Source organism: Bipolaris sorokiniana (assembly GCF_000338995.1).
Source record: "Bipolaris sorokiniana ND90Pr unplaced genomic scaffold COCSAscaffold_17, whole genome shotgun sequence".
NCBI classification, from domain to species: domain Eukaryota; kingdom Fungi; phylum Ascomycota; class Dothideomycetes; order Pleosporales; family Pleosporaceae; genus Bipolaris; species Bipolaris sorokiniana.
This window is the reverse complement of record NW_006911911.1, coordinates 258,278-284,426: the sequence shown is the minus strand read 5'-3', so window position 1 is coordinate 284,426 and position 26,149 is coordinate 258,278. Positions and strand designations below refer to the sequence as shown.

Genomic DNA, 26,149 nt, shown 5'->3' with positions numbered 1-26,149 from the left:
AGCATCCGCACATCGTCAGCCCCTGTCGCTACATCCACCCCCCTCAAGACGTCACCGAATGGACGCTGTGGAGGAAACACTGGCTATACGTGCAAGGGCTCGCGTTTTGGCGGATGCTGTAGCAGGAATGGACAGTGCACCTTCAGCGTTATCTCGTGCATGAGCATCATGGGTTGCCAGAAACCTTTCGGTACCTGCCTCAGATGAAGCAGTTTTTTTGTGTTTATAATTTATACAGGGTGCCAGTTCTTTCGGCAAATCCTTGAATAGTGTATAATCCAGATAGTGAGGTAAAGCTGGAAAGTGTATAGTAAAATTAAAAGTAAGAATCAGATGGCTTCCCAAGTCCCTAGGAAACCTACATAGCCGAACAAGAGATACCTTCACTTCCTCCACTTAGCTTTGTGGGGTGAGAGGCGATTGATGGTGGTGCAGGAAGATTGGGCAAACGGTGACCTATAATTGCAAGATAGGAAGGCCGGATGGAGAGGCGGCTACATGGGAGATATGATGTGTCCAGGCTTGGCACTGCAGAGTGAAAGTCAGAGGCGCGACTAGGCCGTCTGTTGTCGTGACGTGGTGACGTGCCACCCGGTCCCGGAGCTCCGCCGCGGCCGTCCCAATTGCGCTAGCGTAGTAGCTTCGAGCAGTCGGCGCCAACCAAGTCACCTCCAAACTTGTCGAGCTTCCTTCTTGCACCGTCAATTGACAACTGCGCTTCATCGCAGCTCGTCACTTGCATTTTCTGTCTATTCTCAAGTAGTTTTCTTCTTACACAGTACTGTTCTCTCAGTTCAGCTTATACGGGATTCAGGCTTCGGCCGCGCACGCAAATTTTGGGTATTGAGTAACGTACGTCGCTCACAGTGTCAGCCTCTCATCGCCAGCAGTGAGATGCGTGCGTTTGCCACCTTTACTAATAACAGACTAGATCTGCCCTTTCATCCCTCACTATGGCCGACCTGCAGGAGCTGTTTGCCCGGCTCCAAGGTGGCGCCTCTAGCAATCAGCAGCAACAGCAACAGCAATCGCAGCAGCACGGTTATCAGCCGCCTTCTGTCTCGTCGCCTATCTTCTCTCCCTTACCGAGTGGCCCACAGCCTCATCACCATTCTGCCGTTATGTCACCCAACACATCCATGGCGAGTACGCCTGCACCCGAACAAAGCCATGTGTCGCACCAGACGCCGCAGCAGCAGTCAACCAACCTTCTCAACCTACTGCGCTTCAACTCACAGTCTGGCTCTGCACACTCAAGACGCGTTTCGCAGCAGTCGCTGGCGCAGACGTCTGATTTGATGGCAAGCATGATGGGTGGCGGTAGGACGTCATCCCAGAGCGCTTCTTCTCAAGCTCAGGCTATGCCGGCGCCTGTGCCTTCGCAGCAGCAGAACCCACAGGACCTGCTCCTCCGCCTGCTCAACCATCCCAAGCCAGCCCAGTCAAGCGGCCGCTCATCTCGGCCTGTCTCAGCCGCGTTCTCGCCGCCTGTCGCGTCTAACAAGCCTGAAACGGTTGTGGACGACGTCGTGCAAGATTTCGCCGACGCTGAGGTTGAGCAGGTATCTGCTTCTCCCGCCACCCCTGCACCAGGAACATCTGCCTCATCCACAAAGGCTTTTGGCTCCAACAGCAATGAAGCTTCATCGCTCGCTCCAAAGTTCACCTACGTCAATCCATTTGACCAACTCGAAGCTGCAAGCCCGCGTAACCGTACTCCTGTCCAGCAAGGCCCTAAGCCGCCCGCCCCCAAGATCGAGATCCTCAAGAAGAACGCTCCGGAAGCGCCTCTCCCACCGGCCGACGAGGACGCTCCAGCCCATGTACATGAGTCTGTAGCTGAAGCCGTGAATGACTTGGGCGAGCAAGTAGGGCAGCAGGTTGAGGATGCGCTTGCCGAAGCTGAGAGCAAGTCAGTTACACCGTTGCCCGAGGAGGCAAAGGGAGAGAATCTAGAGGTTCAAGAAGTCCAAGAGGTTATGACGGAGATTGCTACTGAGATCAAGGAAGATTTCGAAGACCCCAACAAGGCCAAGGAGATGGAAGCGAGTCTCTCAAAGCCACTCGCGGCTGCTTTGAAGGATGTCGCTACAGAGATTGCTGAAGACAATGTCGCTGAGAACTGGGAAACTGCCGAAGCCGAAGAAAGCCTTGCTAAGGGTGATGACCAGACGGTAATAGTCTACAGATTCCCCATGCGTGCCTTTGCTTCCATCCAGGTCAACCAAATGCCGCCCCGCAATCTCTACTTCAGCAACGAGCTCTTTATGGACATTGCTCGTTTGAAGAAAGACTTTGATCAGATTGACCGATCTCTTGTTGCTGCCAGCAAGAACTTCATTGTCTATGCTCTTGTTAAAAAGGGTGGTTTTCGTATCATTCGTCAGGAGAACGGACATTATCGCCAGGTATTTGAGAACCACCAAGAGCGCATCTTCAACATCGCTCTCTGCACCTCTGCAGATGATGCACAACAGCCACTTGAGAGCATCCTTGGCATAGGAGTCAACGGTACTGTCTTCTGGACATCCCTCGACCCTGCCCGTGAGGACCAGTTTGGCGAGAACCTCGACTCTCAGGGCCTGATGCTCCCCCCGTCGCCATCCCAAGATGATAACACATCTGGAGGTCAGCTCAAGACACGCGCCAAGCCATCCTCACGACACCCCGAGTTTTTTGCTGTTGGCCGGGGCAAGTCGATCCACATCATTTTCCCTCGAGTTGCTGCAGAGTACGCTCGCACTAAGAGCCGTATCTGTCACACCGAGAAATATCTCAAGGAGCGTTCTCTCAAGATTCTTACTGGCAAGGCTGGAAAGGACTTCACTTTCAGCGAGGACGACACCATCATTGTTTCGTTGGACAAGGCTGGCCGTATGCGCTTCTGGGACATCCGTAGCCTGACTGAGCCTGACCTGGGCAACCCTCGCAGCCCACCCCGACAGGTAGAGGTCTCTGAGACCCTGCTCGAGTTCCACACCACGACGCCGAACGCCAAGTCATGGCCCACTTCGGTCTTCTTCTTTGACAAGGACAAGCCTTACACTAAGGGTATTGCGCTGCGTTATGTCATGGTTGGTATGAAGCAGAATCACGCCTTCCAGCTGTGGGATCTTGGTCTCAACAAGGCCGTTCAGGAGATCCATTTGCCTCACGAGAACGAATCAGATGCTATCTGCAGCGTATCGTTCCACCCGCGAACCGGTATCATGGCAGTTGCCCATCCCACGAGGAACTCAATCTTCTTCGTCCACGTGTCATGCCCGCGTTACAACCTGCCAGTTCTGAGTCAAGCAGCCTACATCTCTCGCTTGGCTAACAAGGGTGACAAGGGCCAGAACCCTCTGCCTCCAGTCAATGCTACGGCCATCATGACAAGTATCACAGAGTACTCGTTTGCTCCAAAGGGCCAGATCAGAAGCCTGCACATGCTCAACGAGCCTGCCGGTCCTGCCGATGTGGATGACCCGGACAATGCTGCCCTCTTTGAGCTGTATGTCATGCACTCCAAGGGAGTATGCGTCTTGCGTATTCGTCGAAGCGACCTTGGCTGGAAGAAGGAAGGCGAACCAATTCATCCCAAGGAAGCCGAGGAAGAAGGTATCATTTCCATCTCGACACTCAAGGCGCCACAGCCTGTTACAGATGAGTCGTCTACTACTGGAGACACTCCTGCACCCAAGTCTGTTTCAGACCGGTCTGTTCGCGAGACTCCAAAGAGAGAGAGCAGCACCATTTCTAAGCACTCAATGAACCCAGAGGCTGCTGTGCGCGCATCCACCCTAGCCAAGGTCGAGAGCAAGCAAGATGCGGCTCGTGCAGCCATCATGAACGGCGGCAGTGAGAAGGCTGAGAAGAAAAAGAAGAAGCGCACGGCCGCCGCAGAAGCAGCTTCTCAAGTATCAGTGGCTCCATCAGTTGCTCGCGCACCTACGGCCATACCTCCATCATATGCGCAAGCTGCACAGGCGCTTCCTGCGTCCAAGTCTCCTGCACTCATAGAGGGTCCTCCTGAGGCACAACCTTCCAATGCCAAGGTCACAGAGACAACAACAGAAGCGCCTGAATGGGCCAAGCAGCTTATCAACAAGCACATCCAGCAACAAGCCCCTGCTAGTACTACTACTGCTGCTGTTACTGGCAACGCTTCTGCTGGTCCAATAGACTCCTCAAAGCTCGAAGAAATTCTTCAAGCTGAGATCAGCAAGGGCTTCTCTCGCGAGTTGGATGTCATGTACAAGCGATTCGACGAAGACAAGCGCGTTCTCAATGCCGCGAACGGTGCCAAGCAAGAAGCGATACTACGCATGGTCTCTAGCACACTCAACGAGAACGTGGAAGGCGTCATCAGGAAGATGGTTGACGACAATATCCGTAACGTTTTGCTTCCCGAAGTTCTGGCGAAGACTTCGGCTACTGTTGAGCAAGGTCTTCAGAACAACCTCAAGTCCGCCCTTGGGCCCCAGCTCTCAAAGGAAGTGGCCGATTCAGTGTCTCGAGCTTTGAAACAACCCCAGACAGTTCAACCGCTGGTTGATCAGATCGTCAAGAAGATCGGCAATCTGGAGGCCATGGTCGTCACTGCTGCGGGGTCAGTTGTCAACCCTGCCATCTCAAACTTGAGTAACCTCATCGAGCGTCAAATCGCAACCGAGCTTCGTCAAGCTCGTACTCAGCGCCGCGATGACACTGCCAAGATTGCCACACTGACCGAAACTGTGCATACCTGTCTGGACACGATCCGAACTATGGCCGCGACTCAAGCTGAGCTTCAGTCACAGGTGGCCAAACTGCAACAGGCCATTGAAGAGCGCCATACCCAGGCTCCTTCTCGTGGAGAGGGTACGATGCAGACCGCGCGCTCTCCTCAAAAACAGAAGACTCCAGAGGAACTAGAGATTGACGCCATCCATAAACTCATGTCTGAGGGCAACTTTGAGCAAGGTACCATGCAGTGGCTGCAATCTCCGCGTAGTGCTGCACTCTTCGACGAGGTTTTTGTGCGCTACGACCCTGCCTATCTCAACCAGGTCAGCCCACTGCTTGCACTCTCGACCGGAGCAGTAGTCTCTGAATCATTGGGTCGCAACCTGCACGAACGTCTTGTCTGGCTCAGTGCTGTCTTCAGAAGCGTCAACCCCGCCGTAAGTGCCCTACTTCCCTAACCAGCTTCCTCAAGTTAACATGTTTTAGGATGCAGAGATTCGTGATATCATCCCGAAGATCATGGATGTCGTTGTCCAACGCTTGACGACTGCGTACATCCAGCTCAATGAGAGCACTCCTGGTAGCCCGCTTCTTCGCGCCATCTCTCAGCTGGTCAACAAATGTCATGAAATGACTCGCGCGGCTACACTCTTCAGCCCACGCGGATGAAGTATGAGAGGTTATCCTTCAGCACTAAACTTCCACAATGAGATGATCTTGCGCTGAAAATGCCTTGACTTCCCATGTTTCAAGATGGTTGGGCTTGTGCCGGGACATCGCTCTGGATTCTATCGTGCTAGTTTTTATCGAATTCTTACGTTCGACATTTGTCGATCCGTCATGAATGTCATGATGACTTGTCACCTGATGAACATGGGTGCAGCACTCATGGTCCGTCGTTCTAAAACACGTTTTCACTTCTGTTTCAACTTTTTTTTATCTCACTTTTCATTCGATGTGTATTTGAGTTTTTTTCGGATACCCACTTCTTTCGTTTTCAGCGTGTACTCAATAGCGTTCTCTGACTGTCTAATGATGCTGGAATGCTCATTTGACTGTCGAATAATGCGGGCGACGATACGCTGGGTGCAAGGATGCTGAGGTGGGCATAGCTATGGTCTTCCTAGATCTAGCTAGGGAATGTTCATTGGACTGATGCCTCTCACGAGATGTTATCCATGAGCAGGTAATTGGGGGGGGGGACGTATGCATGTACGATAAACGGGGTAAAGACAATGATTCTCAGCATGTTTTCCAGGTCCCGTTTTAGTTCCGACCTTGATATCGTGAACTGAAAGTGTTTTATGTGTGTAGGCAAGAGCGATTGTATTGCGCAATACCGTTGCGCAATACAAGGCACATGGATGCGCAATTCGGGCGATGCGCAAGTACCTCTTCTCCCTCTTCCGTCCTTTCCACCTTTTCCCTTCCTTCCCAAACCACGAGAAACTGCGGCCCTCTGCAGCGTGTGACGAACCGACCGCATCCTACCAATCACACCCCTCACCCACTCGTCGCACAACTGTTACAGATTACACCATAACCCTTGCCGCCCCTCTCCCCATTTCTAGTCAGGGACACGCTGAAACACCCACCAACCAAGTCCCAAATCCCGCGTCCGCAACGACTGGTGTGGCCACGCCCACCTTTCCGCCTGCACGCATGAATTCTAGTTTAATGATATTAGCCTGCGTCCTCATCCGCTAGGGCTTACCACGCATTAAATCGGAGGGGGGCGGTCTTGGGTGGCTGAAAACGAGCGTTGAGGCAGCGCCGGTCGCAGGCTGTGTGTGGTAATTTTGTGGAAGAGTATGCGGGTTTACGTGGACGGGAACGAAGGGTTGCACATTTTGTGGGCGAGCAGAAAAAGGGTTGGACTGGGAAAATTGGGCGGCATGAATATGTGAATGTGAAGGGTTATGTTTTTTTGTGGGGATGGGGAAATCTTTTGTATATGCCTGGGTCTTATCTGTCCCATCTTCGTGATGGGGTTTCTTCTCTTTCTTGCTTTCGTACTTGACACTTTTTTTTTTCATTTTCCGCTTTCGCTCGCTCGCTCTTACTTTTCTCGATCGTGAGATTGGAAACCTGGAGTTTCTCTTCGTTCCTTTTCTGAGCCTTATTATTCCTCTAAGTTTTGATCCTTTATTTTTATTTTATCTTGACCCGTGAATATTTTTACTTTTGTCCTTTCGACTTCATACTGCTTCTTTTGCGTTCAGGGATTGCCCTTGGATATTTTACCCGTATCGACTAAAGCACCCCCCTCACCATCGGGGTATCTCTCTCCCACTTTACCCTTTTATCTCCTCCCACGCTTTTTGATTCCCTTTCTCTCGCCTCTCGACATTATTTTACCCTGGATCCTACGTTTGTCTGGACAACGCCATAAGAGACGTATATCTGGTCCATTTGTTGACGATCCTTTTGTGTGTATGCGGTATTTTGCTGTGGTGCGACAAGCCTTCTCTTCAGTAAATCGCTAGTATATTGTACACGTACGATATTCAGAGGATATATTACAAGTAGATCGAATCGATCGTTCCAGTCGCCTTGGCAAGACAAGCATCAAGGCACCAGCTAGCTACACATACGATACGACACTTCCTAAGGAGAAGAGACTACAGCATACAGCTAAAATGGCGATGAACTGGATGCTTCCTGTGCGTGCCACTCAGGCTGTACTTTCCATTGTCATCCTTGGACTCATGGCGTACGGTATGTTTGACTTCTCTTTGTCTGTACTTTAGACCCAAGCTCACGTAAGCTCAGTATCGTCATGGTGGTCAAGTCATTGGCGACAGTCATCTCCAATCGAGATCAACTACCTTATCTTCGCGCCAGCCTGGAGTCTCCTGACGCTCGCCCCTTTGCTCCTCATCTCCCTGGGCAAATTCACCCACTTAGCAGAACAAACCACGATGAAGTGGGCTTTGCTGGGTATCGAGGGCATGACGATGCTCTTTTGGCTCAGTGGGTTTGTCTCGCTAGGCGTTTTTTTAAACGGTAGGATTTGCTTTGGCATGGTATGTATGATTTCGATTCCCCTTGATGATGTCCAAGCTGTAGGAGTAGAGCACTAGAGGCGAACTAGAGGAACTGTCATAATCTACGCTGAAAAGAGACTAACTGTGACCAATTAGGTCTGCGATGTAGCTCGTGCAAGTACGGCACTTAGTGCTATTTCATGGTTTACGTGGATTGCCACATTTGGGCTTAGTGTGATGGCGATTATCAAGGGACGCAAGGCCAGTGTGGCGAGCGCTGGGAAGAAGCCATATGGAAACGAGGAGATCAAAATGCACCAAGGTGTATAGATGAGATTGAGGGCGTGGGTGTGATGCGTATATGACTAGGAAAGCAATCATCAGGCATGATTGCGGCGCTTTGGTGTTCTCATGAATGATGTCTGTCTCGTTTGCTTTGCTTTGCGCAGCACTGAAATTCACCTACAGTATCAATATTCGTAATCTATCTTGATCCAGTATCGTTTCGAAGAGTCTATGCAAGCTTGCTTTTGTGACAGGTGTCAATCTGAATGACACCTCAGGTATCGCACTATCTAAGCCTCTATGTGTTCAGTTCTTGGCCAAATGCGATGACAAAAGTGATGACAAAAGCAAAAGGGCAAAATAATCTGCACGCCTAAAAACAGAGCAGTATATGCGATCGATGACGGGTGCGGAGTACCTTTTTGCTTTTTTTGCAAATCATTTCTACTATACATAGCATCGGGCATTTGTCACGTAGACACGTTGACAAAGATGGATTTGTAGACGACAGGAAGGAAAAGGCGCTTGCATACACGCGGATGAAACAACGTACCTTTGAGAAATAAGTATGTCTGTATCTCGACACGGAGACCTGAACGGGAATGTCAAACCGGGCACCACTTTTCTTAACATGTCGTTTTCAAACGCTTGGTTTGTAACAGCACAGCAAATCTTCTTCGGGTAAAGGGGATGCACATGCCTGAACATACGATGAGTGCCTGGTGGAGCCATGCTGAAACGGAAAAGAGACATGCAATGCCTGAAGATGGAGATCTCTGGGGTACTTTGTACTCTGCGGTGCGCAATGCGCAGCAGTAGTTGTATGTACAGCCGAAGCTTTCTTTTTTTTTCTCCCGTGGATGTCAATTATGACAGCAAACTTTCCTTTTGACAGTCGTCATTGACAGGCAAAGTTTATTATACACATCTTGTACTGCAAAGTTGAAGTTCAAGTGGAATTACCCTCCAATAGTTCATTGTAACTTCCATATTTGTGCTAGCGCAAACCTTAGCTTCTAACGTACATGCGGCGGATCTGCACCAGGATACGGACATCTGCTACACTACGCCACTTGATTCCGGGACAAAACTTCCACTTCCGTGTCTGCGCCCAACAGCGTGGATTTTTGTGTTTGTGGGCTCTCGGCATTAGTGTTTTCTAGACGCTGCCAGTGTGAGCTGGCGGTGCCGCTTGGAGCACCTGCATCAAAACAGAACGGTCAAACACACATCCGGCTGCGCTTGGCAGCTGATGACAGGAGGCCGAATTCTAGATGCGTGTCGAGAACGGCATCAGTGCCGTTCCCGAAGTATTGGCGGGGAGCTTGGCGAGGGTCCTGTCGTTCCCAAACCTTCCGCAAATATGAATGGTGCAGGGGATCTGAAGCTGTGCTCTAGCGCATGCCTGATACACGTGCGAAGCGTGTCAGCCCTCTTGGGCTGGGCTTCTTCTAGCCTGCGAAACAAATACATCTTCCTTCGCTGCTCTGCTGTCCAAACAGCTTTTCTCTACCTCTCTATCTTCTCACGCGCGTGTGTATAAACATCTAGACGCATCCATACATACCCAGATTCCTTGAAACTTGGAACCAGATTAAGATCGATTTAGATTTAACCCGCACTAAAGGAGACAGGATGCCGAAGACTGCTGTCTTCACCACTATTACGCCGCTTCCGGCTGGCATCACAAGGAAGAGCGTGATAGACATGTACCATGATCACTTGGCTATGATTGACTTGAACCCGTTGGTTGTAGAACGGTTCATGTGCAAGCCTCCTTCCTATGCGCCCACTGATGAGTACTGGGCCATGTGGTACACAATCAAGGGTAGGCTTACTTTCCCCAGCCCCCTATTCTTGCATCCAATACTAACGACTACAAGACAAGGTCTCATATTTACCAGGCGGTCTGGCTACTGGCTCAGTATCATACCATGCTTGCTTCAACGACACAGCCGACGGCCTCTTCACACATGTATACGCACCATTAGGTCTCGACATCCAATCAAAGTGGACTGTAGGAGGAAGGCTACCTGGTGAACCAAAATTTCCCGCCGAGCCTGACCTAAGAACACCAAGGAATGGACTGTACATTCGGGAAGATGTCAGGATGACATGCTCATCACTGCTATTGAGCTTCGTCAAGAGGACTTTCAAGGACTCGCATGGCAAGCTAGTCGACAAGCTGGTTGAGAGGGCACACATTCTCGAGGCCGACTTCGCAAACCAGAGACTACGAGCACTCCGCAATGTAGACCCGGGTGAGCGCATGGGTCATGGTGACATCTTCATCGCGCCGCCACCAGACTACCAACTTTCCCCAAGCCACCTTCAAGTTCCCTCGCCACGCTACCTCACACACACAAGGAGTCAGAGCGATCCTATACTCTCTCCTGGGTTCTCCTCTTCTTCGACATTGAACAACGATCAGACCGAAAGTCCTTTCAGAGAAGGCGAGAGCCCAGTCAAGCAAGGCGAGAATCTGTTTAAGCTAGAAAGCCCCTTCAAGCAAGGCGAACGACCCATTTCCTACATTATCGTACGGGAAGAGAAGGAAGTCTCTACCTCTGCGCCAGAACAAAACTCCTACCTACTACCAGCGACAACCTACGACGGCGGATTCTCCCGAAGAAAAGCCAGACCAGCATCCCTGGGGCCTGCTAGCCCACGCGAGAGGCTTCCTGAAACCCCTCTTTCTCAGGCAATGCTCTCGCCATTGCCTGTCAGCCCCCGAACACCCTACCACCCATCACCGAACGAGCCCACCTCGGCATTCCTCGCACCGCAAATCTCCTACACCCCTGAGGAGCGCCCAATCTCCTTCACCTTTCCCTTCGACCCCAAGCAACCCTTCGACCGCAAGTCCAACTCCTCAGTTTCCCAATCCAACCAGCACAACCTCCTCAGCGACATCGACGACGCAATCGATGAATTCATGTACACATCCCCTTCTGCCGCACCCCGTTCGACCATATACCAGCTCCTGCCCGCCACCACCTACTCGCCCGAGCCTACCCTCTCAAGCGCAAGATATAGCCCCAAAGAGCCAACTCTCTCCAGCGCGACTTACTCGCCCGAACACATGCTTTCGAGCGCAAAGTACATCCCCGAGCGCACTCTTTCGAGTGCAAAGTACGATCCCAGACATGAGCGCAAGGACTCGGCTATGCCTTCCCAGTGCAACTCGGAAGATGAACGCCCGCCTGTCCCGCTCAAGGATGAGAAGTACCGCAAGGGAAGCATTCGCGTGTAGTGGCCAAAAACGGCAGTGTACACTACTAGACTGGCTCTCTTTTTTCCTTTTTCCTCTGTTCAATTTCCTATCATCTCTCTTCCTTTCCTTGTCTCCGTTCATGAGTCCATGTTCATATATTTCCATACCTTTTTCTTTCCCATTTTCTTTTTCTGGCACTGGCAAAAAGCACGCAAGGTGTTCAAGGTTGGGAGGGAAGGACTTTTGCTCAATTTGTTGTATTATTTTTCTTGGGTTGAAGGCGTTTTTTTTTTGCAAAGTTCTATATACCCGCCATATACGTATGTGTGTGACCTATTTGGCAGATTTCCCAAGCAGTTGTCCTTTTTCTCTTTCTTATGTAGCGAATATCAACGGATCAAAGTCTAAGATGCGGAAGCAAAAAACCCACTTATCACGTATGCAATGTGTTCAAAAGAGTGAAATCAAAAAGTTAATCTACGTAACAAAGCGAGATCCAGCCCGGTGTTACAAAGTGTCCAAGGAACGTCCAAGCTATACGGTGCATACGGGTCCAGCCCGGCAGTCCAATTCTCCTCCAGGGAACATCCAGGCCCCAAAATCAAGCGAATTCAACCCGCTGTGCTTAACCCCTTTCCAAAACCCCCAACCAACAGAATTCGGAAACAATCTAGATACGCCGCATAATCCACCTCAGCGGCGCCGCCCACTCCGCCGCCTTTTCCCACGGAAACTCCAGCACCTTTTCTTTTCCACCGGTGCTTTCGATATACTTAATGTGCTCGGCCATGATTCGGTGGAGAATACACGAGAGCACGTTGATTTTCATGCCGCTGGCGAAACCCGTGGCGTCGTTGAGATCGTGGAGGTCCTCGCGGGATGCGAGGATGCGCATGAAGGAATGTAGGAGGGTGGAAGTGTGGAGGGGGGGTTTGGTGGCTGATTCATCTTCATCATCTTCTTTATCGTCATCGTCTTCATCGTCGTCGTCGTCGTCTTCGCTTTCAACTTCTTCTTCTTCTTCATCTTCAGAAACACCTCTCCCTTCCTTCACGACAGACTGGCGGTGCTCATCAACCATCCAGTACACCTTGTACCAAATGTCTTCGAGCATTTCCATGATTTGCTCGTGAGTGAAGAAGACTTCGGCTTCTCTTTCCTCCTCTTCTTCATCCCAATTATCAAAATCATCGTAGTCCTCGTCATCGAGGGTGAAGAGCTGCCTCCTGCATATTGGGCAGGAGTTGACCCCTTTGGTGCGCAGCCATTTGGTGATGCAGGTTTGGCAAAAGACATGATTGCAGCTTTCTTTATCTGAGAAAGTTACTGCGCATTTGTCGGGGGAAGAGGAGTAAGGTTCTCCGCAGATGGTGCATTCTGCGGTCATGTATGGTGAGGTAGTGGTGGGATTGATGAAAACGAAGAGGAACTCTTCGCGGATGTACATTCGTTGAGACATGGTTGTTGTGATGTTTGTGAGGTATGTGGGCCTATTCTTGGTGTGGCTTTGATATGGCCTTGATATGGCTTTGGTGGTGATGTAGTGGTGCTTTGGTGTAGCTTGGGTATAGTGTGTATGGCCAGGAAGTGGTATAGTGGTGAGGAAGTGGTGTTATGTGTAATGTGAAGAAGATCTAGCTTAGAGTGTAAAAGTGCCATGGAGGGTCAACTTGATATATGAAAAGGAGCAGATTATTCCATGTGTCAATATTTATTACTGGTGCAGAGTGTTTACTATGGTGCACAGGAGCATAAAATTCATGTTCAAAATCGTAACCATGGTTCACATATGGCGCCCTTCGCTAGGAGAGCTTCTGAATAAAGCTATTACTCATCTCTGAAAATCCATTTGCCGCCCCTTCTGTTCGCCTCAATCCACCGTTCGTGTATTTCCAATCTCTCTTGTTCTTTCGCACGCGCCCGGTCTTCCTCCCGCTCTTGGGTTGTTGGAAAATCCACCCTCCAGAAGCCTGGGGGCGTTCTTCGTCGCTGGTAGGCTTCACGATGCTTCCCTGATTCCTTCGCCATTTTCCTGGTTCGTGCTTGTAGCACTAGCTCCTTTCGTTCCTCGGATGACATTTGTGTCAACTGCAATTTGCTGTAAGCCTCGCCGAGGTAATCTTCCAACAAAGCCTCCTCTTGTGATGCATCAAGAGGTACTTGAGCCGCTGCAAAAGTCCGGAAAGTGGAGCCACAGCATTGAGGGTTTGTACAGCCAGGGAGACACATGCGGTCTCCACGCTTGCGAACAGTTTCAGAGAACGCGTAGCTGTAGCCCTGATTGTAAGCTGGGTTTGGCTTGAAATCTTGAATACTAAGTTCTGTGACTGGCTTTTCTCGTAGAGGGGCCTGTTCTTTAGATGACGTATCACGTTTCTTACGAGCACTTGAGCGTGTCTCTGGCGGCTTCATTGTCCAGATTGGGCGATCCGGTGTCGGATCTTCACGTAAATCCGAACGACGTTTGGATACTGACTTGGACGATTTCTTCTCAAGACCGGGAGTATGCGTGGTGCGGGACGAGCTTTGTGGGGCAGAAAACTGCTCAATCTTGACCTTGGTTGGGCCTGTCTGTAGGGTCTTTGATGGTGCCTTGGAGGGTGTTTGGAGATCTTTCAGATCTCGAAGCTTCTGGTTCATCCGCACTCGGGCTGAGTTAGGTGGTAGTCGTAGCTCGTTATCTAGAAAGGGCGGTGCTTCATTAGACTCCAACAAAGATTCATGCTTTTGTTGATACCGGGACGCCTTGTTCCGTAAGCGTTTGTTCGGTGGTTCCTCAGAAACACTGTTCACTATATTTGGATCGATGGATTTTAGGATATTGGCCTCCACTTGGGTTGGTTCCATGGGTTCACTAAAGGCTCGAGTCTCAGTGCTGGCGACCGCTGGAAGCATAAGGGATTCTGTGGTCAGCCCTATCGGGTCATCTTGCACAAGAACTTGAGCTACTCCATTTTCTGATTTGATCTCTTGTGTTGACGGTGCGCTGTTGCATCTTCGCCGGCGAGGTGTCTCTGCTCTGGCAGCAGGGATTGATAGTCGCCTTCGATTATGACGAGGTGTCTGAAGCAAGTTGGATGCAGGATCATCCAAGTCCATTGTCGCCTCATGGTGAAGTAGCTTGTAGGCAGAGACCGGAGGGCTACTGCATTGTTCTTCTTTCACACGGTACGGCCTGACCGGTGTGCCATCCGATAAACGGTCTGCGTAAATCTCGAACCTAGAAGTGGTAGGCTCTCCACGTTTGCGTTTCAGTGATCTCTCTGATATAAACTCCGGCATGTCGTCATCTTCATCTTCAAGGCCTATTATCTGTTCATGCCGAGTCGTTGATTCATCGTGCTCGTCCACTGTTGTCTGACTCGAACTTGGATGACCTTGCTGATGGCTATCATGATCTGAAGTTATCCGTTGGAGTTTTGATAGTTTCGAACCATTGATGTGAGACCGTGGCCTTGGTGTGATGTCTGCATTCTCTGATAGATCTTGTTCGCCCAAAACCGAATCTAATGTCGTCGTCGACTGATGCGCAGTTCCTTCGGCGGCACGGGGAGCCATGGCAGCAGGAGAGGAACGCCCTAGTTCAGTGAGAGTTGGAGATAGCCTGGGTGTAGCCAAATTCCGAGGACTTAAAGGGATATTGGGTTCATCCTCTGGAGAAACATGGCTTGTAGGTGATTGCAGCCTTGCTTCCTCGACTCGACTTTGGAACTTAGGTTTCCGCTTCCCCGATTGCCGATCTGCATACTCTTGCCATGCGCGTACACTCTCTTTCATATCTTTGTTCTTTTGCATGACTGTAGCATTCTTCCTCTGCAGATACTTCACCTGCTGAGTGGCACTGCTATACTTCTTACTCAGTTGGCTGAACTTTTGGGCAAGGTCATGATCTTCATTGTCTGTGGTTGTCGTCCCGACGTCTTTGGTTGCCTTATTCTCAGCTGATACTGATGAGGCAACTTCTGCATTGCGTCTGGTAAGTTGCTGTTTCAATTGCTCATTTTCTTCGACTAGGCGGCGGTGCTCTTCCATTGAAATACTTTGTGCAATGGTTCTTTTCTCGCCTTGGATGGTACTTTTAGTCTGGACTTGGTCTCTCAGTTGAGCGTTCTCATTAGAAAGACGCGCCGACTTCGAAATCTCATTGTTCAAATGTTCGAGCAGTGCCTCATGGTTCTTTTCCTCTGCTGACATCAGTAATGATTGCGCCGAAAGTGTGGCATTACCCACTCTCTTTCAATTGATTTTGATGGCTCTCTTCCCCTGAGGCGCAATTAGATATTGCTGGTGCAACTAGGATCATACGTACTCTTGTTCCACTCTTTCTCGAGACTTGGCTGGATGACCTCATCGTAGACACGCGACCATAGCGCTTTGTTCTGCTCTATCCAGACTGTGAATTCCGCCATCTCTCGCACAAAGAATATTGCATGAATTAGGCTCGTGGTCACTCAGGTAAACTTGAACATACTCTCGTCCGAACGCGGCTGGGGATGTGCAGTGGAATTAGGCGGCAACATCCAAAGAAGCGCGCTAGTGCCAACGCGTAATCACGAGTGTCTCGCCGCATGGACACTAGTACGCGATAACGATAACGGCGGTACAATCACTCCCGAGGCTCGCCTTCGCCGCCGACTCGACATTCTCTATTATGAAGCGTGCGCATGATGGGGATGACGACAACGAGCCTCCAACCAAGGTGCAACGGCTCTTGCACCCCGATCGGCTGTCTAGATTGAGTGAGGAGCTGCTGGTTCGTGTACTGTCATTTATTCCTGTACCGTCACTCCTAGTATGCCAAAGGTCAGAACGCTCTTTTGAGGGATCGAACCCAAACTAACTGTCGCGCAGGGTATCGAAACGGTTCAATCGCCTGTCTTTGGATTCTGAGCTATGGAAGGCAGCCTACTACCGCACATTCGTTCTCCCACGGGCATCTCGCATACCCGGCATTAAAGACCCTGGCAATCCTAATCGACTACACTATTCCTCTCGATTGTCAAAATGGCTGGAAGATGGCTATCTTGTCAAGGACGGGAAAGAAACAAACTGGAAACAACAATATCGTTTACGGCATAATTGGACAAGAGGTAAATGTGCCGTCAGTGAGATTGTCGTCGCCGAACGCCCGCCAGATCCACCTCTTCTGGTAATGATGTCGAACAGCATCGTCTATGCCGCAGATTCCTTATCAGGTCTCCGGGCTTGGAGCTCGAAGGACGATCGCGAGCTACTGGCATTCACGGAACTCCAAGGGGAAGCATATGCACCTCAACTACCTATATCTATGGCTATAGACGCCTCTGGAAAAGAGGTTAACGATGAGAGGGTAGCTATGGGCTTCGAGGATGGTTCATTCTCGATATACGCACTAAGGAAAGATCGCAAGAGGTTCCAAACCCTCTTTACTCATCCGCCGTCCACTAATGGGATGTTATCGGCACTGGCGTACTCATCGCCTTACCTTCTTACCATGACTGAAGATCATCTCCTTTCCCTATATGCTTTCGAAGGGACACCAAATATGCATGGCGCATTGGAGGCCCCTAAACTTCTGTATTCTCTCCGGTCACACACTGCATGGCCACCCGTCTCTCTTTCACTGAGGATGAATGCGACAAGCATGACTGCAGCCATTGCATACTCTCTTCCAACCTATCTGTCTGGCTGGACTGTCGGTGTACAAGAACTGATACTTTCTCACAAGGGGGAGCTTCTAGAGTCAAGGCTGGCTACTGCAGCGGACGGGCATGCGTTTACACTATCTGCGTATCGTTCTCCATCTTCCCGTCCAGTACACTCATCCTTAGACAATGCAAGGGATACATCTGTCCCTAATGGACCTAGCGGATCGAGGCCGACTTCGATGTCGTATTCGCATCCTTACCTCCTTGTGGCGCACCCGGATAATACTTTATCGTTGTACTTGGTTCGATCAACATCTTCGGCGCTCTCAATCAGTTCTGGAAACCGGCTTTGGGGCCATACATCTTCAATTTCTGGCGCCCACGTCGGAATGCGCGGTAAGGCCGTATCAGTCAGCAGAATTGGAGATGAACTCCGCGTCTGGGATTTAGAAGGCGGCATGAACTCTTCTGCGAACCGAAAACGCTCAAGGAACGGGGAGTTGAGTGTGCGCATACAGCCGTGGAAAGTTGGCGAAGCAGACAGTCAAAACGGTGCTTCCGGAGGGGAGAGTGGGCTACGTTTTGCACTTGACCGAGGCTTTGATGACTCGTCGGTCAGTCGAGGATGGGTCGGATTTGATGAGCAAAATGTTGTCGTGTTACGAGAGAAGAGTGAAGGCAGTCAAGCACTTGTGGTTTACGATTTCACATAGGATTTCATGGAGTTGCTGTAGGATCGGACGGTGTGATACCCCAGTGAGCGTCATATACTTTATTGTGAGTTGAATGGTATTCCCATGCAACTCTGTCTATATAATCTCACCTCTTGCTTCTCCTTTGCCAAACAAGATTCAGCATTCGACTAGCATTGACTGCTCTTCGCATAGCGAGTATATGTGATCCGTCGAAGTACATGGGGCCAGGGAGTTTTCAAGCATTTCAGACATAGACGTGACTGATGAGGAGCTTCTCTGTATATGCAGGCAGCAACTATGACCTCGGGCGGGTGTTTGCTTACTGCATATGTTCAGAGCCTGAGGGGGGGTGCGTCATGCCCACGAGGGCGCTAGTGCCCACGCTAATTTCGCTGTTACGTTGAGGGCGGGCGACCATGTGCCCAAACCATCCACTTCAAACTCACACGACATACAAGCTCGAATTCATCTTCAAATTCAAATACGCGACTCACGTGTAGAAGTCATTCAAATCATCGGAATCTGCAGAATTGAACACTGCAATGGCCTCGGAGGTAGTCAATAAGCTACAGAACCTGGTAACAGGGGAGTCCAAGAGTGCTCGCAAGAAGAAGGGCAAGCAGGAAGGAGCTACTGCAGTGCCAGCTGCACCCGAAAAGACAGCGTCTGAAGCCGGCGCAGGTGGCTCCGAGGCTGCAGGCAAGGCCAATGGCGCAGACAGCGACAACTCGTACCTCCGCGAGGTCCAGAAGTAAGTTGCAACTCTCCACATCACAGCCAGACTCCCCATTCGCAAAGAAGCCGCCTGCTAACAACCGGGCGCATAGAAACATCCGCAACATTAACAAGAAGCTGGTAAGATCAGCATGCCCCTTTACCCCTCACACTAGCCCTTGCTGACGTCGCATGTATAGAGCGCAACTCAAAAGGTCGACTCAATAATCGCAGCCAACCCCGGCATCTCCCTCGATGAGCTCCTCGCCTCTCGCAAGATCAACGCCGACCAGAAGGCCCAGGCTGAGAGGAAACCAGGCCTTCAGGCTCAGCTCGCACAGTATGAGGAACAATACACCAACTATAAGAAGTACGGTGATGAGCTCGAGGCCAAGTTCGCCAAGGAGAAGGAGCTTCTCTCCAAGACACACTCTAGCGAACTCGAGACATTGAGGGAGACTATCAAGGCTGAGGCCAAGTTGGAGCAACAGAGGATTGTCAAGGAGAAGCTCCTGACCCTGTCCCGCTTCTTGAGAGCTGCTGCCGCACGTCGCCAATTAGAGGACGACGATTCGGATCTCACAAAGGCTTTTGAGGGCGCTCTTCTCCAGGTTTACGGAGGAGATGCCGCTGCTGTCATGGCAGCTGAGAAGCTGATTGACGGTGCGAGCGACGGCGTACCATCAACTGAGGGCGTTGTGCTGGGCATCACTTGTAGGTTATGGAGAATCCTGTGCGAGAGCAAATTAAGCTGACTGTGTATAGATTCTCAGGTGAAGCAAGCCGCGCTTGAGGAAGCTCCCTTCGCTGCGGAAGAAGCTTGGGTAGATGATGTTGCGCAACACCAAGCTGCCCCTCCTGAGGCCGTGTCCGACCCAACCATCGCCAACGCCGGACTTACCGAGATTGAGGCTGGCGCAAAGCCTGTTACTGAAGCTGCGGCAGAGCCTTCAGAGGTACCGGCAGCAGCCAACGTTGGAACAGACTCGGCGAACGCTGCAGCTCAAGCTCAATGGGACAAGCAGCAGACTGGAAGCGACGACCCTCTGACCGAATCTTTCGAGATAGTCCCGCGAGACCCTGCCGAAACCGAGACACCACACGCTGCTGCTGCCCCCAACAGCACCCAGAGCTGGGCTGACGACACTCCTGAGCAAGGCTCGGCGCCCACGGGTCCTGCGGCTGCTAACGACGGCTTTTCTGAAGTCCATCACAGCCGTGGCGGCCGGGGACGAGGAGGTCACGGTGGCGGTGATCGCGGCGGATACAGGGGTAGGGGCCGAGGCGGACCCCGCGGTGAATTCCGTGGTGGGCGTGGCCGTGGCCGTGGAGAGTTCAGAGGAGGACGTGGCGGTTTCCGTGGCGGTCCCCGAGGTGAATCATCGTAAAGCAGGAGTATAGCATTCCTGTGAAAAGGCTCGTACACGCAGAAGAAAAAAGTTGCTTGCACGAAGGGTTTGGATGCTCTTGCATGGAGTGTCTAGGCAGAATGAGTTATGAAGAGCTGATAGGCGTAATGTACGACCTAGTGGATTTGGTAGCATAGCATCGGTGCATAGGATCTCTATTTCTTCGGGTATGGGACACTGTACTATATTCTGGGGATGATCTGGCGCTCAAAAAATATGACTTGTACGATTGTCTTAATTTTGGTTGACTTGTGTGTGTGCGAGGTGCTTTTGCGTCTATTATGAGAGGGGCAAGAGGAGTTTGTGACTTGGCATTGAAGCATGGGCAAACGATGACGATGACGGCTCGGCTTGCCCCTGGCAGTAGCGGCGTGTCGATCCGGGGAAGATGCATGGGGGGATGTGCTGGCTGTTCAACGACTCCGATTGGCGAATGCGAGTACGACGAGTCGGTGTGGAGTTGGCAGCACGCACCCTGCCATGACTAAAGACTATTGTCCTTGTCACACCCCACGTGGAGGAGACCAAGGTAGAGTCAATGCAGCCTACCCAAGTGACAATACACTTCGTTTTTGCTTTGGGGTTCTTCCTTAAAAAGGCACTGTAATGTAGAGGTCTGTTGGTGGTGAGCTCGACCCGAGTACTAAACAAAACCAGCACTGCGTCACTGGAGGCTGCAATAGCTTGTGATGGTCCCAAAATGTAGCTGAGCTCGATTGGATATCTTGCTTCTATCTAAAGAGATGCAAATCACTGCCTCAAGTTGTCCATGCTGTGGTGTGATGAGTTTATCCTGGTCATCGTGGTGCCACTGAGCAGTCCACCAACACTGACGTACGGTTCATGCGACTATTGACGCATGCACATATACGGATAGGGGAAAAGCACACGCCTTTAGCAAAGACCTTTTGCCGAGTACGAGCCTGTTCCGCATACTGGCGGGGTGTAGCCTTGTAGTGCTCTGACGGGCGAACTAGTGGGTTTTGCAACCGTTGAGATGGGCGCCAGTCAGAAAAGCTTAACCCCTAAATCCAGGCACACTATTTCATGTGTAGTATGTGTGCTATGCGTACAAGACGAAGAGTTTGACTATAAAGCCAATTGCTGCAATGCGCATGATGCGCAACTGACGCTTGAATAATGTGTTAGACTTAATCGTCGCAATGCCTGCATCTAACCACGGATTTCTGGAGAGGGAACCCTGGTCTCTGGCAAGGCTGCAATCTTATCAGATCAGATTTACATATGTGACCTTGGATGACGTGCATGCCGCTTGGAGTCGCACATGATCTACATCTCGCGCATTACTCCGCTCAGGAACCTCTCTATTCCCAGCAGCAAAGAGCCAACCCTTTCTCACCTTTCTTCAGCTCTGTGACGCATAGAGAGAGCGATAGCGGCTGCATCCCACGCCTTCGCCTGGGTGGTAAGAGTGGCTCGATCATCAGTCGACAAGCCGGGGTCTATGCACGCTAATTACTAGCTGGGTACGCGCACAGACCGTGAGCCTGCAACCTCCTCATTCTTGCACACCTAGCCTCCTAGTGTTCTCAACCGTCTACCTGCCCCTACAACTTACGATTTCGCCATCTTACAACACCAGAAGCCCAGGGTACCTTCTGCACTTCCGGCAAAATTGTTTCGGGGCTAATATATCCACGCGCGCCCTCCGTGGCGGAAAAGCGACCCATGTTGACCACATCGTCTCCGCAACCCTAATCATCAGTCGCCAACGACCTCCTCCCTCTGTACAACAAAACTCTCTTGTACAACGATTGCCTTTACCATGGAGGCGTCGCAAGACGTCGTGCCTTCGGTCGAGGCACCACCTGTCCCGCAGGATGACGCCACCAACAAACCGGCTCTGACGCCGCCCACGAGCGAAGACAATGACAAGCGTTTTGAGGATATGTCGTCGGAACTTTCAGACATTGATAGCGACGACGGCGAAGACATCGAGCCCGATCACTACTTTGAAGGGGGAAAGATACCCGTGTTCAAGCCGGTACGTCGCAAAGATGCACATGAGCTGCTCCAGAAAGCAATGGCGACGCGCGCAACGTCACTACAGATATGACGAACACGAACGCAGTTTCCATGGTACTGACTTTACCCTCTACAGACAATGGACCAGTTTCGTAACTTTAAGCGCTTCATCGATAAGGTTGACAAATACGGCATGAAGTCCGGCATAATCAAGGTCATTCCGCCGACAGAATGGTATGTCAACGCGACTGTAACCAATCATTGTTTTGTAACTAATAGAACGGTAGGCGCGAATCCCTCCCTGACCTTACCGAAGCTGTCAAGAGCATCAAAGTCAAGAATCCAATTACGCAAGAGTTCAACGGGCAGCATGGCATATATACACAAGCGAACATTGAGAAACAACGATCATACAACCTACCGGAGTGGAGGGCAGTGACGGATGAGCCGCATCATCAGCCGCCGGCCAAGCGAGGTGAGCGACGGAAAGCTGCCCCAGAGGTTCCCTCTCGAACACGCTCCACGAGAGCTCAAGTCGCACCTTCAAGGAACGACGATGCCTCACCAACACCCAGGCGTGGACCTGGTCGCCCCACCCGGAGGCGTCAGGTGAAGAAAGAGCCGGTTGATGATGACGACGACGAAAAGCCCATGGATGTTCCTCCTACACCGACGTCGCCTGGAAAAGAGGAGAAGAGGTCTTCAAGAAGAGTCAAGAAGGAACCCCAGGCCGCGACACCCACCAGAGCACGTGGTCGACAGCCCAAGGCGGCTGACGAGAAGAAGTCTGTTTCGTCTCGACGACTGAACAACAGGGGTGCCATTGCCGACCATGTTGACGAGGCTGCTTTTGAAAACTTTGACTACCGCCTGCCCGGTCTCGAGGAGTACACCGTTGAACGTTGCAAGGAGCTCGAGGATAACTACTGGAAGACTATCAACTACGGACAACCAATGTACGGCGCAGACATGCCAGGTTCTCTTTTCGATGATAGCACAACGTCCTGGAATGTAGCAAAACTACCTAACCTTCTCGACGTGCTTGGAACCAAAGTCCCTGGTGTCAATACCGCCTACCTGTATCTAGGCATGTGGAAAGCGACATTTGCCTGGCATTTGGAGGATGTGGATCTCTACAGTATCAACTATATTCACTTTGGTGCCCCCAAGCAGTGGTACAGCATATCCCAAGAGGACGCCCGTCGCTTTGAAGCTGCAATGCAGACTATATGGCCGAATGATGCGAAGCATTGCTCGCAGTTCCTTCGTCACAAGACTTATTTGATCTCTCCACAGCGCCTAGAGCGAGACTTCAATATCAAGGTCAACCGACTGGTTCATTACGAAGGCGAATTCGTCATCACTTACCCCTATGGCTACCATTCCGGCTACAACATTGGCTACAATTGCGCAGAGTCAGTCAACTTTGCAAACGAGTCGTGGCTGAGCTACGGTAGGATTGCAAAGAAATGCATGTGCGAGTCTGACAGTGTTTGGGTTGATGTCAATGAGATTGAGCGCAAGCTGAGAGGTGAACCAACGCCAGAGTACTATGAAGAGACGGATGATGAAGAGGATGAGGATGATGGCGCTGATCGTCTGCCCAGTCCTCCTGTTAGCGTTGCTGGAAAGACCAAAGCCAAAGCTAGCCGCAAATCTACTGGCAACAAACGGAAGCGAGGGAAGGAGGATTCCAAGGATTCGTCACGATCGAAGAAGCTCAAACGCATCCGCATTCGCATCCGGATCCCTGGTCGTGGCATGCCTTGTATCCTCTGTCCCAACGATGTCGAGTATGATGATCTGCTGCAAACCGATAATGGTATGAAGGCCCATCGCATCTGTGCTGATTACACGCCTGAAACGTACATTGTCAAAAAGAACGACGTTGAAATAGTGTGCAATGTGACCAACATTGGCAAGGATCGTCTCGAACTCAAGTGCAACTACTGTCGGTCGAAGCGCGGTGCTGTCTTCCAGTGCTCCCAGAAAAAGTGCACCAGGGCTTTCCACGCCACCTGTGCTGTAGCAGCTGGAGTACAGGTAGACCTTGGACCGATGCCTACATTTGACGAAGAGGGTACAGAGTACTTTTACGATGGCTACGACTTCCGATGCCGCTTCCATCGACCGAAAAAGAGGAACAACAAGACGGTCGACGTTGAAGCACTTGAGAAGGACAAATATGTCATGTCATACGGCAAGACCCTCAAACCCAAGGACGTTATCCAGTTCCAGTATGTGGGTGGTGAGATGTACCAAATCTACGGTGCACAGGTCGTAGAGAACAGGCCTGGTGAGCAGGCTGTTTTGGTAGACGTGCTGCCTGACGGGTATGTAAAGTGGATTCCACTTACACTGCTATGCTAACCTGTATAGTGATCGTGTCGAGGTTGAATGGAAGTATATCTTGAAGCTTCATCCAGATGAATCTCAGAGGTTGAAGCCATCTGCGAACGCTAAGCCACTACCAGAGCATCTAAAGGAAAGCGATGCGTCTCTCGACATCACCAATCGTACAGATGGTGTACCTGAGATGGGTGATCCTTTCCATGACCCTAACTCTGAACAGAAATGGGCTGAATGGTACACTGCTCCTGAGGTTACGCAGAAGTTGGCCAAGGTCGACCTTAGCAAAGAAGACCAGTTGTGGTACTATCTTGGAAAGTTGTCAACTGAGGCCAGGCCACAGTACACTGAGAACCCTGCAAAGCCGAGGAACAACCCAAAGAGCAACTTCCTCGATACTGTCAAACCTCCACCTCCTCCAGTACCAGCATTCCATCGTGCTTCTTACCCGGCTTCCTATCCGCTCAAACCAGCACCTATTGCTGTACCTCCTGTGCAGCAATATATGCCGAATGGGCGGCCGTACAGTTACAAGCCAAAAGACCCAGTCGTGGCGCCTTTCAGATCACCAGTATATAATCCGGACACTCGCAAGAACCCTAATTCGCCCGTTGCACATCAACCAAACGTGAGTTATGATCATCGCATGCCACACGGGCAGTACGGCCAACAGTCAAACCAGGGCTATCTCTCGCATCGACCGCTGCATGCCTCTCAGCAACAACTGCAGTATCACCCATATGTTCCTCCACAAAGCTACTCAACTGCTTCATGGAAGGCACAACCAGCAACATCTGGGCCAGTGCTCAGCGGCGTTGAAAAGTATGCGCAAGCGCCGCCACATGCTAATGTCTTGCCACCATACCCATATGCTCAGAACATTCGTCAATCGTCGTACTCACATGGTCAAGTACCAAGTGCAGCGCGGGCTTATGGTCCACCTGGCCGTCAGGCTCAAGGGCCATCGAATGGTCGCTCACCGATCTCAAGCATGCCGAGCAACCCTTCTGGGCCTCACAAACCTCCAATGTACGCCGTCACACCCTCCTCTAACATCATTTACGCTGCTCAATCCCCCACTGAATACTTGTCCTATGTTATGAATTACCCCTACCTCAGAAATTGTTATCTACGGAGGACAAAAACTTACATATCACCCTATAGTCTGGATCATGGGATCGCCCCTGAGTGGATGCCAAAGCCTCCGATGTCAAGGGCGAGTGGTACGCCTACTACAATTGCACCGAAACCCGCAGCATCAACTGGGTCTACACCTCCCCAGGGGTACTACGGACCACCGCCTACAGGTTCATCTGTACCAAAGCCATCAGCACAGTTTCAATCGTCTGATGCTTTCCAGCGCGAAATGGCGCGGACAACGCAGACGACAGAAGCGCCAAAGTGGGAACAAATGCTTAAACAGCTGGCTACAGCAACGGGCTCATTAAGCGAGCCCTCGGTGACTGCGCCTTCACCACAAGAGCCACAGTCGCGCTATCCACCTTCAGGTCCACGCTCGAGCCTTTCTCAAGATTTACCTGCGAGCAAAGAAGAATCTGAAAGTAAAAAGTTGTCTCCGACACAACAAGAGCCGCTGCGACCGACGCCCAGCCCCATCAGCGATGATGGGAAGGCTGATGGCAAGGCTGATAATGCAGCTTCACCAGATCAAGAGAAGCCTGCGCCGGAGCCATCGCAGCCCGACTCAAAGGTCCATGGCGCAGAAACATGGCACTATTCGTCGTGAGGAAGATATTTTGCCATACCCTCTCAGCATGGGTGTCATTTTATGATGGACTCGATACAGAGTATTGTAATGATGTGTATGATTATTTTAGTGAGTCAACATCGGTGTTTATATGTTCAAGAAACCTTGCTCTTTTCTTTTCTACTGCCATGCATGTATCCAATCGGTGCCTTTTATTATGGATGAAAGCGGAATGCGGGGTTTTTTTCCTACATATGAAAGTGGGTGCATAGGGTGATATTCGTGAGGTGCAGCTTGTGCCTAAGGAATCATAAATAGAACAATATGATGGGAGATTTGCATTGTACCAACTCAAGCGCAACACGGTGAACTGCAAACACGGAACCCAAGTCATCCAGTGCATTACGTAACATCCACCCCTCCCCCAAAATCCTCCGCTCCCTCGCCATCCTCTAGCCTCGCACTTGG

General features: G+C 51.0%; 8 protein-coding genes across 8 annotated transcripts; 6 read left to right on the top strand and 2 right to left on the bottom strand.

Annotated features, from left to right (window-relative positions):
* Positions 1 to 953: 953 nt before the first annotated feature.
* COCSADRAFT_30690 (uncharacterized protein) lies at positions 954 to 5,376 on the top strand (the record flags this gene model as incomplete). The annotated part of the gene is made up of 2 exons (XM_007706622.1): positions 954 to 5,144; positions 5,194 to 5,376. 2 exons carry the CDS (start codon positions 954 to 956, stop codon positions 5,374 to 5,376), a joined length of 4,374 nt encoding a protein of 1,457 aa, XP_007704812.1.
* Positions 5,377 to 7,346: 1,970 nt separating this feature from the next.
* COCSADRAFT_164798 (uncharacterized protein) lies at positions 7,347 to 8,024 on the top strand (the record flags this gene model as incomplete). Its single annotated transcript, XM_007706802.1, has 3 exons — positions 7,347 to 7,425; positions 7,480 to 7,733; positions 7,851 to 8,024. 3 exons carry the CDS (start codon positions 7,347 to 7,349, stop codon positions 8,022 to 8,024), a joined length of 507 nt encoding a protein of 168 aa, XP_007704992.1.
* A 1,590-nt stretch (positions 8,025 to 9,614) lies between these two features.
* On the top strand, positions 9,615 to 11,507 carry COCSADRAFT_194014 (uncharacterized protein; the record flags this gene model as incomplete). Its single annotated transcript, XM_007706801.1, has 2 exons — positions 9,615 to 9,807; positions 9,863 to 11,507. The coding sequence occupies 2 exons, from the start codon at positions 9,615 to 9,617 to the stop codon at positions 11,230 to 11,232; spliced, it is 1,563 nt and encodes a 520-aa protein (XP_007704991.1). The 3' UTR covers positions 11,233 to 11,507.
* A 356-nt stretch (positions 11,508 to 11,863) lies between these two features.
* COCSADRAFT_347745 (uncharacterized protein) lies at positions 11,864 to 12,828 on the bottom strand (the record flags this gene model as incomplete). The annotated part of the gene is made up of 1 exon (XM_007706800.1): positions 11,864 to 12,828. The coding sequence occupies exon 1, from the start codon at positions 12,650 to 12,652 to the stop codon at positions 11,864 to 11,866; it is 789 nt and encodes a 262-aa protein (XP_007704990.1). The 5' UTR covers positions 12,653 to 12,828.
* A 64-nt stretch (positions 12,829 to 12,892) lies between these two features.
* COCSADRAFT_152734 (uncharacterized protein) lies at positions 12,893 to 15,685 on the bottom strand. Its single transcript, XM_007706799.1, has 3 exons — positions 15,503 to 15,685; positions 15,424 to 15,456; positions 12,893 to 15,377 (listed from the first exon to the last, which is right to left on the bottom strand). Exons 1-3 carry the CDS (start codon positions 15,600 to 15,602, stop codon positions 13,021 to 13,023), a joined length of 2,490 nt encoding a protein of 829 aa, XP_007704989.1. The 5' UTR covers positions 15,603 to 15,685; the 3' UTR covers positions 12,893 to 13,020.
* A 145-nt stretch (positions 15,686 to 15,830) lies between these two features.
* On the top strand, positions 15,831 to 17,663 carry COCSADRAFT_41084 (uncharacterized protein). The gene is made up of 2 exons (XM_007706658.1): positions 15,831 to 15,996; positions 16,045 to 17,663. Exons 1-2 carry the CDS (start codon positions 15,845 to 15,847, stop codon positions 17,531 to 17,533), a joined length of 1,641 nt encoding a protein of 546 aa, XP_007704848.1. The 5' UTR covers positions 15,831 to 15,844; the 3' UTR covers positions 17,534 to 17,663.
* A 284-nt stretch (positions 17,664 to 17,947) lies between these two features.
* COCSADRAFT_127678 (uncharacterized protein) lies at positions 17,948 to 19,870 on the top strand. The gene is made up of 4 exons (XM_007706798.1): positions 17,948 to 18,266; positions 18,343 to 18,370; positions 18,430 to 18,943; positions 18,995 to 19,870. Exons 1-4 carry the CDS (start codon positions 18,058 to 18,060, stop codon positions 19,615 to 19,617), a joined length of 1,374 nt encoding a protein of 457 aa, XP_007704988.1. The 5' UTR covers positions 17,948 to 18,057; the 3' UTR covers positions 19,618 to 19,870.
* A 1,554-nt stretch (positions 19,871 to 21,424) lies between these two features.
* Positions 21,425 to 25,720, top strand: COCSADRAFT_101574 (uncharacterized protein; the record flags this gene model as incomplete). Its single annotated transcript, XM_007706797.1, has 4 exons — positions 21,425 to 21,643; positions 21,761 to 21,858; positions 21,912 to 23,957; positions 24,004 to 25,720. The coding sequence occupies 4 exons, from the start codon at positions 21,425 to 21,427 to the stop codon at positions 25,718 to 25,720; spliced, it is 4,080 nt and encodes a 1,359-aa protein (XP_007704987.1).
* Positions 25,721 to 26,149: the final 429 nt, after the last annotated feature.

What these genes read in the sequence shown, in the direction of transcription:
- COCSADRAFT_152734 (XM_007706799.1), bottom strand. Translation starts at nt 15,602, where the DNA reads ATGGCGGAATTCACAGTCTGGATAGAGCAGAACAAAGCGCTATGGTCG. An exon ending in CGAGAAAGAGTGGAACAAGA is followed by an intron (nt 15,457 to 15,502) that starts GTACGTATGATC and finishes ATTGCGCCTCAG; the next exon opens with GGGAAGAGAGCCATCAAAAT. An exon ending in TCAAAATCAATTGAAAGAGA is followed by an intron (nt 15,378 to 15,423) that starts GTGGGTAATGCC and finishes TGATGTCAGCAG; the next exon opens with AGGAAAAGAACCATGAGGCA.
- COCSADRAFT_41084 (XM_007706658.1), top strand. Translation starts at nt 15,845, where the DNA reads ATGAAGCGTGCGCATGATGGGGATGACGACAACGAGCCTCCAACCAAG. An exon ending in TCACTCCTAGTATGCCAAAG is followed by an intron (nt 15,997 to 16,044) that starts GTCAGAACGCTC and finishes ACTGTCGCGCAG; the next exon opens with GGTATCGAAACGGTTCAATC.
- COCSADRAFT_127678 (XM_007706798.1), top strand. Translation starts at nt 18,058, where the DNA reads ATGGCCTCGGAGGTAGTCAATAAGCTACAGAACCTGGTAACAGGGGAG. An exon ending in GCAACATTAACAAGAAGCTG is followed by an intron (nt 18,371 to 18,429) that starts GTAAGATCAGCA and finishes TCGCATGTATAG; the next exon opens with AGCGCAACTCAAAAGGTCGA. An exon ending in CGTTGTGCTGGGCATCACTT is followed by an intron (nt 18,944 to 18,994) that starts GTAGGTTATGGA and finishes GACTGTGTATAG; the next exon opens with ATTCTCAGGTGAAGCAAGCC.